The following is a 12,608-nucleotide window of genomic DNA, read 5'->3' as shown; positions in this document are numbered from 1 at the left end:
GTACTTAAAATATAATAACTGCACTTATTTTGTAGAATACTTTATGTACATGTACATTCAGGTTTTTTTTTGTAAAGCAAGTTTGTCTTTGTATGCAATGTTTCGTGTAATAAAATTTATCTTGTAGCGCACGTCTTTGAAAATTATCACACTTTTTTTTACATATAAGATCAGGCAGGTCGTTATTTTGGTGTTGAAACTCGGTTGAATGTTCTCGGATTGGTTTTTGGAATTATTCAAGTTTTTCACCACTATGTCATTCCATATGGTAAAGGTGGTACAAGGAGCAAAGTTCTGTGGAGTTAATTCTAACTTGGCCTTAAAGATGGTTTTTGAAGAAAAATCTGGAACTTTTAGATTATCTTAGATTCTTAGATCCATGATCGTCCAAGATCAAATTTTATTCAAAGAAATTTAGAATTGACTATTGTTTTGGGAAATTGGTAGTAGGAGTGCCATTCAATGAGAGTTAGATGCGCTATTTTAATCATTGTAAGATCTTTATATTTTTCCTCGGATTCATCTGGAGAGTTTCCTGACTTTTCCCACAAGTCTGCTTTTTCGTTTTCGAAAATCTTCCTGTGGCTGGGAACCTATATTATGGAGTGGTGGAGTTTCATCAAGTGAGCTCAAAGTCTCAAAAGCTGGAAATAATTTTTAACCAGCAATGCCGCCTAACTGTCTGCGTATACATATATTCTTTCTGCCTCTCCCGTAGTTGTTCACAGCTACACAGGCCTCTTCTTAGCCTAGAACTTCCGCTTGGAAGATGCTAGCTGAGTTTGGTAGACGGATAGAGAGAGAGAGAGAGATGTTAAGATTCTTGTAGTATAGTCCAGTACCTACACCGCAGTCCTTTTTAGACCCGTCAGGGGAAATGGGAGTAACTCTAAATGCTGTATACACATCTAATAAGGCCCTGAGTTATATCATCCAAATTGTATGCTACGAATAATGTCATAGTTTTGACGACATTACTAATCGGTATTATTGAACGGAAGTTTCAAAGTCACAGTATTACAATACTGAGAAGGGAAGGCAAACTAAGAGGTATTGTTCTTTTTTGCATTTCCTTTTTGAATTTTATATGAGAGGCTTATTCTAGAATGTTAGACTCGGGTCTGTTAACTTTTTTCTTAACTTTATAAAGAGCAAATTGTCTTAAGGAGTTAGGGGTACTCAGAGACACGAAAAATGAGAATTTTCAGTAATTTTTTTGCTATTAAATTATATTATTTTACAAAAGTAATAATAAGGCATTATTATACAATGTTTTGACTTAAAGTCATGAAAATTAAAAAAAAAAATTAATAATTTCCAAAGTTATAGTCTGTCTGTGTTGATCCAGTTTCAAAAAAAGGTCCATGCGGTGGCAATCATTGGTCCTTGGAGATTCATCTAAAATCAATCGGATAAAAAAAATTAGTTTTATAAATAGATAATCCTGGGGCTGACCCAACCTTTTTTTCAAAAATTAACAAAATGGTGCCTGAGGAAATTTTTTTTCTAGATTTTCGGGAAAAAATCAACAGTTAATTAGTCTTTGAAAACAAAAAATCTTTGGTTCAGGCCTGAGTTTATTATGTATTCTAAAAGCTGTAGAAATTTCATTAAAATCTACCGAGCGGTTTTCGAGTTACAGTTGTCACCAGGTCAAAAAACATAGTTTTGACAAAAAAGGATTTAAAGTTTCACGCAATCGTGTTGGAGTGCCCGAGCGCTCGTTGTTATTTGTCGAATAACTCTAAACGCAATTATCGGATAAATTTCAAATTTTCAGAGTATATTTTTAAGATATTACACTTAACGAAAATGCAAAAAAAAAATAATTTTTTGAAAATCCTGACCACCCCTAACCCCTTAATAAGATGAATTAATCGGTCCACTGTTTACCACTGGTATTTTACGGTTTTACGATTTCATGATTTAGTAGACTTTGAACCCTCCAACCAATTTCCATGCGCCTTATATATAAACATATTTGTGTGAGAATACTAGTTCGAAGTCCAGAGCAACATGTTGCTATGTGACCCAAAGCACGCAACAAGTTGCCAAGCGTAGAATGTATAGCAACAAACAAAACGCCTGCTTTTGGAGAGACCAAAGCAAATGCGTTCCATATTAAATAAAAGTCAATGCGCAAAAGCAAAAAATATAATAAAATAAAAGTAAAATAACAACAAAAACAAAAAGTCAATCTGAAAGATGCCGATACACCAACAAAATGCATGTGGAAGCCGCAACGAGAAACCACGAGCGAGCGTCTGGCAGCCGCTGTGGCTGGTGGAGGGCGTTTGGTTTGCCTACAAAAACACTTTGTTATATACAAACACACACACACACATATATATATATATATATATACATACATATGTATATACACACGTACATGTTTGTTATTGTGACTGCTGGTATTTTGTGATTAATGTACACACGCTGTGTTTGTTGCTGTTCTTACTTTATTGCCTTTGTGCTTTTGCCGTCAACAATACACAGCAGCAGTGGCGTAGGCAGCGATAGCAGCAGCAGCAACTTCTTCAACAGCCAGCGATTGTCTTCAATCGTGTTTATGCTGCCAACGGCTCTGGACGCAATTACAAAACATACGTGTCGATTTAATTCAAGTGTTGTACAAATTTCAAGCAAAATAAAAACAAAAACAAATATTTTGAAAATTGTCTACTAAAATCAAGAATAAAGTGCACTTTTCATTAAAACGCAATTCTTTTGTGTGGTAAATTTATTTTACTTATATAAAATATTGCAATATTCGTGTGTTTGGAGCGTCAATTTCCTTTTGCAGTAACAGCAGCAACAACAACAACAACAACGCCCATATAACTCGACCGCCCACACAAGCAATTGCGACGAATTTTTAGCGAGAGTAACAGCGCAAATCAAAGCGAGACATATTTTTGCATTCTTTTGTGAAATTTTAACTGCAACTGCAACAACAAAAACAACAGCAACAAGATGTTCAGCTCATTCACAGGTAATGTGTGAATAATTAAATATTTAAAGAATTTATATTTTTTTTGTATAAAAAAAATAGTTTTAAATTAAAGCAGTCAATGCGTAACAGTCGTTGCAATTGGAAAGTGAGGTTAGGTTTTATTTTTTAATTTTTTATAATAAAATTGTGTCTAAAAGTGCGTGAATTATTGTTTTTAGTAACAATATGGTTCAATATTGGAGAGTTGAAGTATTTTATATTAATTTAATTAGATTAATTGTGATATAATTGAATTTTTTTTAAGAATTGATATAAAAAGTAATCAATAAAAAATGAAATAAATATATATAAAATTATAGCGAATGCATTGTGAAATACATAACAAAATAAAAAAATAATAATAAATATAAAAGTAATTATAAAAAAGGTACAGATATTATAAAAAAATAATACAAATATGTAATTAAATTAATAGATATATAAACAAAATTAAAAAAATCTATAATCAATATAATATAAGAATGGAGTATTTAAGTGCCGAATGTATTGTAAGATACATTTGAACAAAAAACAAAAATAAATAAATAAAAAATTATCTCAAATTATGCATATAAATAAATTAAAAATATAAAATAAAATTTAAAATAATATTTATGTACATTTTTTACATAAAAACACAAGAAAATATTATAAAATCGTATTATTAAAGAATTAATGAATTAAAAAAAATACATTCATACAAAACATTAATTTGAATTATACTTTTAGTAAAATAACTTAAAGTCGTAAACAAAAAACAGACTAAAATTAATAATAATAAAAAATATTTTTATAAATTTTTAATTAATTCTAATTAAAATAATAAATTTTTTTAATAAAAAATTAATAAAAAAATAAAACCAGTATGATAAAGAATCCGATTTTTAAAATATAAAAAAGTATCTTTTGTAAAACCACATAAATAAGCTTGCATTTTTTTTACTTTTATTAAAAGTGAAGTCGATTGCTGAAAAAAAACATATACTATATAAACAATAAAAAATAATAGTTTAAAAATATTGTTATAAAATATTAAACAATTAAATTAATCCAAAAAGTATTTTAATATTAGTGGGTTTAAAAAATTGTTTTTTATAATTATATTTTTTATTAAAATATATAATTTAAGTGGCAATAGTCTACATTAAAAAATAAAAATAAACATAAAAAATATAAACAAATATTAAAAACAGAAAGACAATAATCAACATTATGAATTAAATATAAATAATAAAATTTTAATTAGAATAAAAAAAATATATAAAAAAATAATATAAATAAATTAAAATTTTTAGTGCAATAAGCAATAAATAACATAATTTTTCCTATGCACTAAGGTCTATTCAAATAAAATTTAAATCAATAAATATTACGAATAAAAATTTTAGTTTTCAATTAAAGGCATTCATTTATATTTTAAACATTTTAAAGAAATAATAAAAATTAAAAAAAAATTGCAATTTTAACTAAATAAACTTTAAACGTACTAAATATTTAAAATTTAATTAACATCTTGTATATTGCTATTTTACGTTGCAAAACGGAAATATTATTTTTATATACAAAATTATTAAAAATAAAAAAAATACTTTTATTACTTTTATTAAAAAAAATATTTTAAAATATTTTATTGAAAAAAAAATAATTTTTTAATTTTTTTTAATAAAGAATTTTATTTATATTTCAAAAAATAATGACTTTTTAATTTTTTTTTAATAAAAAACATGGGATTTCAGAGCTATTTATGCATTTTTAGTTTTATTCGTTTTAAACAAAAATATATTGATTTAAATTTTATAATTTTTAATTAAAAAATAAAATAAAATTTAAATACAAAAATAATTTTGAATTCCAAAAAATGTTTTTTTTTTTTTAATTTAGAATGCAAAATTACTTTTCGAAGGTTTTCATATTTTTTTATGTACACCTCTTTTATTGTCAAGACAAAAGTGTAAATAAAAATATATAAATTATTTTAAGATAAAGTAATTTTTTTTTACTTATATAGTCTAAAAATTTATTTTAATATAAATTCATATACATTTGTTGCTAAATAAATTTATTATAAAGAATATAATTTTTAATTATTTTTTTTATAATTAATTTTTTTTGCAATCAAATATTTGTTTAATTGTGCTTAAATTTTTTTAAACTTTGTTTGTACCAATAATTAGGTCTCTCAATTCTATAAAAAGAAAAAAATTGATTCGCACAAATTATATTTAAAAAAACACATTGCCCATAATTAATGTACACACAAACATAGCTACACTCTTATATGTATATGTATATACAAATGTAGACAGCCATAGTATTACGAAATGCATTAGTCATCGAACACAAGCAGTGGCCAACATCAACATCACCATCATCATCATCACCTGCAACATCTCGCACATGCCAGTAAATCAGTATATCAATTTCAACAACAATAACAACATAAACAACTCTGTTCAACCGTGTTTATTTGGACTTTTACTTGTATAAACAAATCGGCCAGTGCTTGCACACACACGCACACTCATTAATATATACAAAGAAATGTGCAATTATACAGACGCGATAGTAGCAACAACACCCAACATGTTGCCAAGCAGACCAGGCGCGGTCAATTTGTATTTGACACACAAAGTACACCCACAATCGGTGGAAAAAGAAGTACAGTGTGTGAGAAGAGGTTATCGGCTGAAGGCTCATAGTTGGCTAGTGAGGATACATGCATATGTGAAAGCAAAAATGCAAAATTTACATATTTGTTTGTATGTGTGTGCTTGCAACTCACTATAGCTTCCAGTTAATCCTTGCAATATGGCGCATTGCACATTTTCCTTGCACTTTGCAGCAATTTTTTTCCAATGCACCTTCATTGCACTTTCGTTTTTGCTGGCGCTTTCATTGGGGTTTCTCCTTTAACGGTTAGTTGTTGTTGTTATTTTGCGCATTTCGCTACTTTTGCGACTCAATGTTGCTTGTGTTATTGTTGTTTTTGCTGTTTTTGTTCGTTCCACTATATTTACCCGCTTCAAGGATGTGCCAACAGCCAACACTTCCACTAGCTCACACACACTCTCCGACAGTTCCTCTTTCACTCGCCTTCACGAGTTGGAGTTGAGTTCACTACGCTGCCGACGTGCTTTGCTCATATTCTCTATTGTATTATGTCATCATTTGTAGCAAACTGATTAACAACAACAACAAAAACAACAACACCTACTTAGTATATATTGATAATATATATGTATATATGTATATATGTATGAATGACTGTGGTATTAGCTGAGTGGCGTTTAACCCCTCTTTGCTGTCAAACAGAGACGTAGAAATACTCTTTAGCTCCCTTCTGTTGTTGTTGTTTGCTTGTATTGTTAGTGGCTGTGTTGTATTGTATGACTTCATTTCCACACTGGTTTGTGGTGGTACAGCAATACCAAAAAAAAAAAATGTTAAACATCAGTATATAATGAATGGAAATAAAAAGTTAATATGCTAAAAAACTATAAAACAAGAATGATCAATAAAATGCGAGTTAGAATGAGTAATGAATGGTGTAAGACAGTCTGAGTGAATTTAAATAACAACAACAGCAAAATAATTATCGAAATAAATGAGAATATGACGGCATTGACATTTCAATTCGGAGAATAATTATTTTAATAAGAAATAATAATAGACATATCCTAGCTGTTGTATTTGTAAATATGTATATTGATATATAATTTATATACTACATATTTTATATAAACACTTTTTTATAAGTAAAGGCTTTTGAGAGTGAGAATTCTAGTTATTAATCAGCTTACGCAAGAACTGTGCATAATCTTTCTCCAGCTCAATAAATATACATACTATATATCAAGCTAACATGGTTTCATCAACAACCTTCCCAAGCCTTATATTCTCTATTCTGACCACTTGGTGTCATAATATCTTCAGCATGCTTCAGTAATCCTTCATCCTTTTCGATTTTAACTATAAACATTCTCTTTAACAAAGGGTCTAATAATCAAGTTCATCAGCAACAATACCAAATTATTTTGCGATTCTAAATAGGTTCTAAGAACTCGTTAATAAATTGCCTAATCGGGTCTCAGCTTAAATCAGCCAGCACTTAATGTCCTTATATTTTCCCTCAAAAAAATCTAATTAAAATCCAATTACCAATTTAACTGACGCATCGATCAATGTCTTTCACTTCGTCTCCAATTTCTTTGAGACCGATACTTAAGTCACTTTGGAAGACGTTCAACCTTGAACAAAGGGGCAAGTGCGCTGTGGCTGCTAGTCCTAGTATATTGTGGCCCTAGACCACAATTTAAACCTATATTGGACGTCTCTGTATGATCTGAGATAGTTGATTGCCATTTTGGAAACTCATTTGGTGCTATCAATACTCAATCTATTACTCCCACCAATTTTGTCTAAATACAGATAATGAACAATAAGTTTTTAACAGACTTTTGTGGATTTAATCCTTTGGGGCAACAAATTTTAGATTATCTGAATGAAAGACTCATCGTAATGAGTTTTTAACCTTACTTTTGCCCTATAAGGGCCAGTCTTTTTAACAATTACAGGGCTAGGGAAAAAGAGATTGATGACGCCCTTTTGCCGTTTACATATTTGTTTGGGATCCAACTTTTTCAATGTCGTGTTGTTAAATTACTATCTGCAGTTGTTTCGCAGAGTTATGGACTATCTGATCTCAATATAAAATATAATATAGATGTAAATCTTCCAAACCTATATCCAGGTTATTAAACGCTTTGAAAGAATGCCAAACTATTTCTCATAATTCCTGACGTTTCCAGAGAGGACGCACAAATACTATTTCAAAAGCATTTAAGCCGTTCTTACTTACGGTTTACTCATGCCTTATTAGTTAACTATAAGGCATTCTATAAGCCAACTCGAAAGGGTTTTCTATGACGCAATAACTGAGTTCGCATAGGAAAAACTATTTTTAAGACAACATGCAAGGTTGCATTCACGCATTCTGCGCTTATGTATTACTTCCTACGCTCTTCGTAATATTTTATTCTTTTGCACTTTCTGAATACCGTTATAAGTAACCGTTAGTTGAAGAACAATTTCATAATACTCTTGTGTAAAAAATGTCCCAGAGGTATCATGACCATCCCGGCTTGATGTGCGCAATTCAATTTAATCGCATTAAAAGTATAACTTGTGCGCCTTCGACAGCGTGCTGGCCGGCGAGCAGATGTAGTATGTACTTACCCACTTGAGTGATGTGTCAGAATTAATATTAATTATTTAATTTTGTCAACAACAACGCAGCGGCGACCACAAAAACAGTGGCTGCGGTGCATGTGATCCCCCAACTGGCAAACGGTATTATTGAATGGAGTATGGACTATGTATATATGTAGATATATGAATGAGTGTGAGTATGTATCTAAATATTTTTGAGTCTGTGTGCTCATGTCTGCTTGTGACTTTAAAATTGCTATTCAATTGCTTTATGGATCTTGTGTTAGAAAGCGTAAGTAGAAAAGCCTTTTCAGTAGCTAAGTGCATGTTTATGTACAAAATAAAATACACACACACACAGAGACTTTTAGTCTACATTGTCGAATACCATAATTGCCACACCCGCAGGCATTAATGGCGCTTTGAAAGCAATTTTTAATGGGATTTCAAAATTTTATTTTAACACTGTAAGTGCTCTTGTGCGTTGTCGATATTTTCAGCTTAGAGCAGTATAAGCAATGAAAGAATGCAATGCGGGAGAGCAGAGAATATTGGAGAATATTATAAATAAAATAAACTAGAAACAAAATTGAGACAAAATTCCAGTAGTATACTCGCCAATTAAAATTGAATTTCAATTTGAAATTTTGTATTTTTGCTTCGGCTTTCACTTTTGAGAGGATTTTTTATATTTTTCCTCTAACCTTTTCTTTTACTATTTCAATTCCAGTTGGTAATGTTATCCAAGTAAGATATTTATTTTACTCAAAGTTTCAAGAGTTTATATTATGTTATTTGGGATTATTTCTGCGAAGAATTCTTAAGCATTTTATAAACACATTACTTTTTGGACACAATTTGTATGTCGTCATAAGAATAATATCTAACTTGGAAGACATTTTCTACATAGATCTCATTCAGCTACTAGAAAACCAGCTGATTATTGGGGCAGAAAACAAACAAGGAAAATAGGGCTTCTTATATGAAACTTGGATGATCAGAATGTTCAGAAAGAGAACTTAGTACGGTTACAAAAAAATTTTGACAATTCTTAGTGAAGTTCCCAAACCACTGGATTAGTACAAATGTCAAAAAGGGTACAAAAATTTGAAAATTATATTTTTTGGTAATCGAAATGGACTTTAATTTTGAAATCACTGAAAAATCATTATTACAAAAGCAAAAAAGAGCTTTTAAATTTGACGCAGTACCCACACAATCAAAATGCCCTAAAATATATAATCACAGAACTAGAAGTATTTATAAATATTTATTGTATTATATATACAAACAGTTTCAAGGTTAGCGCGTGCCTAGCAACGCTGAAATCGGAAAAATCACTCGGCATACTTATGATCTTTGCCCTGTTTAAATGGAAAATAGGTGCGTGTGTTTGTTTTGATACATAAAACTTTCAAATATTTATAAACATTAGGGTTGTACTTAAACTTATATATAGGATGTCCACTCCTCATTGACTACGTGACGGCACTCCAGCTGGTATCGCAAAGGACCAAAATTGGTCTTTATATGGCATTGGCCTAGCAGACTAACCTTAACTTTTTTTCATTATGCTTGACTCTAGCCGATTCGGAGTATTGGAAAAAAATTTAGATGAAAAAATATTTTGTTTTAAAAAAATTCAAAGAAAATTTTGAATTTTTTAAATAGCACCAATCAGAACCACATTTGGACTATAGTTCAGATTCGGAATATAAAAAACAAGTATTTTAGTTTTATTTCCCCATTTAAGCATCACCCTAATGTATATATTTGTTTATGAAAGCATGCTAGATTTGCGTGAAAATTAGCGTAACGCAAGTGTTTAAAATTTTTTAAATTTCGTTTCATATTTTGTGCCACTTAGAATTTGGCGCGCGTGTGGATATTCGCACATGGAAATCATTGTTTATGATAAATGTGAAAAATATTGAAAAAAAAAATTGAAATAATTAAAATTAAAATTTTTTTTATTAAACTATTTTAAATATTTTTAAGTTATTTGTAATTATTTTACAAGCATATTTTTTTACATTATTTTCCAATTTTATTTGAGAAAATAATTTTTGTAATTATGAATTCCGCACACGCATCGATTTGTAGAAAATTCATTTTGCGCAGAAAATATTAGCAATTTTTGGCTTTTGTAATTACACTTCCTCCAATTGTTTGCTGAATTCCAACATGCACAGTTAGAAATGTGTGTATATGTGATTGAGTGAAATGGTGAAATAATAGCAAAAGCATATTGCAAGGAAATTTTCGAACTTTAAATAGAAAATTGGAGAATTTTTAAATCTGTCACTTATAATATAATTAACAAACAAAGCAGAAACAACTTAAAATTATTTTTTGTAATTTATATATAATACACACATATAAGGGTGTGGCATTTAAACTAAAATTCTAAAATTTTATGGAACAAAAATAAATTTAATGTAAATCAGATGTAGCACGTGGCTAATTTTGTATGAGAAATGTACATATGTATATGTATGCACATACGTATGTTTATATGTATGTACAAGTATGTGTGCGTGAAACTATTTCGCAGAATTTTGTTTATGAGTGTGTATTTTATTGCATGAATTTTACAAATAATTTGCAATTTTATGTGTTGGGAAGTGTGAAATAAATGTGTGTAATGAAGGTAATAGGCGTAAAGCATTAGTAATGGTTAGGTATGTACAACAACAAAATATTAAATTAAATGACGAAAAAATTAAAAAAAATGGTCTAATTTTATTTATTTAAAATTTTTTTTTTTAAATTAAATATATGAGAAATAAATTCAAAATAAAATTATTATTATAATTTTCTATTAAAATCCAAATTTACAAAATAAAAGTATTATTAAGATTTAAGATTTTTTTTTTAAATTATATTTTATAAAATTAATGTTAAAAAAATCTATTTAAGTTAAAAAAAAAATATTTGTTTTGTTTTAATTTTTTTTTTACTTTTTAAACTATTAAAAAATAAAATTAGTATTAAAAGTGCAATTATAAAATTTGTATTTAAAAAACATTTTAAGTTCAAAATGTGACAACTTGTGACAAGGAGGGGGGAGGGGTTAAAAAGTCCTTAAATTCGTGTAACGTAATTTATGGATGGCCCCTTATAAAACAAACGAATTATTTGATGATAAAAGCAAATAATATATAAAACAAAAAATATAATGAGAACAATTAAAAAATATATTTTATAAAAAAATCTTCAATGTATTTAACCAATTTATTTACATATATTAATATGAAAAAATAAATAAAATATAAAACAATAATTAAATGATATTATAAAAAAAATAATGATAATATTAATAAATTGATAAAAAAAAATATTAAACAATTTTTTTTTAATAAATGATAATATAAATATATTCTTAAAAAAAAGCATTTTATTAATAATTTAAAAAATTTATTAAGAATGTATTAAAAACAAATAGTGAATTGCATATAAAATTATTAAATAAATTGCCATTTTTATGCTGAATCATTAATTGTATATAAAATCATCACAAACATCAATATCAAACGACATTTGTAACCGTTTTTATACAAAAAAATCCTTAAATTTACAAAAACCACGGCGGAAGCAAAGTTGTAGACCTAATATAATTATTTATACTATTTTTTAATAATTTTTTTAAATTAATTTTAATTATTTTTCTAAAAAAAATATTTATATTTTTTAACACTTCATTTTACTTATTTTGTAAAAATATATGGTTAATGCTACAACAAAAAATATATAATGAGAAAAATAAATAAAAATCACAGTCATAAAAACATGCTCATAAAACGTACACTGCGCCTCACAAGTAAACGTACAAAGCACACATTGCAAGTACACAGCCTAGCCACGTCTCATTTCACATAAGAATTATTGCTCAAAAATATTTTAAACACGCTACGCTAGCAGCGCATCATAAACACCTTTATATATCTTATATATGTATTAAAATATATTTATGCGACAACAATACCTTCCTTTCAAAGACCGCAAGCATACGTCAGCCTCAAAAATCTTGAACTATTTTAGTTTTTTTTTTTTAAATACTCAACAAAACTATAAAAACTCAAATCCACTACTCACATTTGGAACATTACTATTGCCATTTTTCACATTTTTATCAATGAAATATCGCTCACAGCCATAAACTTTATAGCTAGAATTATAGCAACACGTTTTTAAATTCTTGTAGTATTATACTTACTTATCGTCATTTTATAATACTATATACTGCATAAGATTGATTTCATATAAAAATCTATACCCCCTTGTCGGTCACGTAAATGTACATACTAAAAAAAATACTTCAAATTTCCACAAAACCACTGGATTTGTGACGATTTTTTTAATTACGATTAGTGATCGAAACATTTATCTGACCACATGAGTACTCATG

General features: G+C 28.2%; 1 protein-coding gene across 2 annotated transcripts in view; it reads left to right on the top strand.

The window, feature by feature from the left end:
• The first annotated feature begins 2,552 nt into the window (after positions 1–2,552).
• LOC105215122 (uncharacterized) overlaps positions 2,553–12,608 on the top strand; it is a 42,662-nt gene continuing 32,606 nt past the window's right edge. Inside the window, exons 1-2 of one of the 2 annotated variants that reach the window (XM_054233177.1) lie at positions 2,553–2,734; positions 2,804–2,992. In XM_054233177.1, coding sequence (XP_054089152.1) covers positions 2,974–2,992 — 19 coding nt within the window. In that variant the 5' untranslated portion in view covers positions 2,553–2,734; positions 2,804–2,973. Of the gene's footprint in view, positions 2,993–12,608 lie in introns of both variants that reach the window. The other variant, XM_054233180.1, reaches the window with a different exon arrangement.

Source organism: Zeugodacus cucurbitae, chromosome 6 (assembly GCF_028554725.1).
Source record: "Zeugodacus cucurbitae isolate PBARC_wt_2022May chromosome 6, idZeuCucr1.2, whole genome shotgun sequence".
NCBI lineage: Eukaryota > Metazoa > Arthropoda > Insecta > Diptera > Tephritidae > Zeugodacus > Zeugodacus cucurbitae.
Note: the sequence above shows the minus strand (reverse complement) of the source record. Positions and strands in the feature narration are given on the sequence as shown.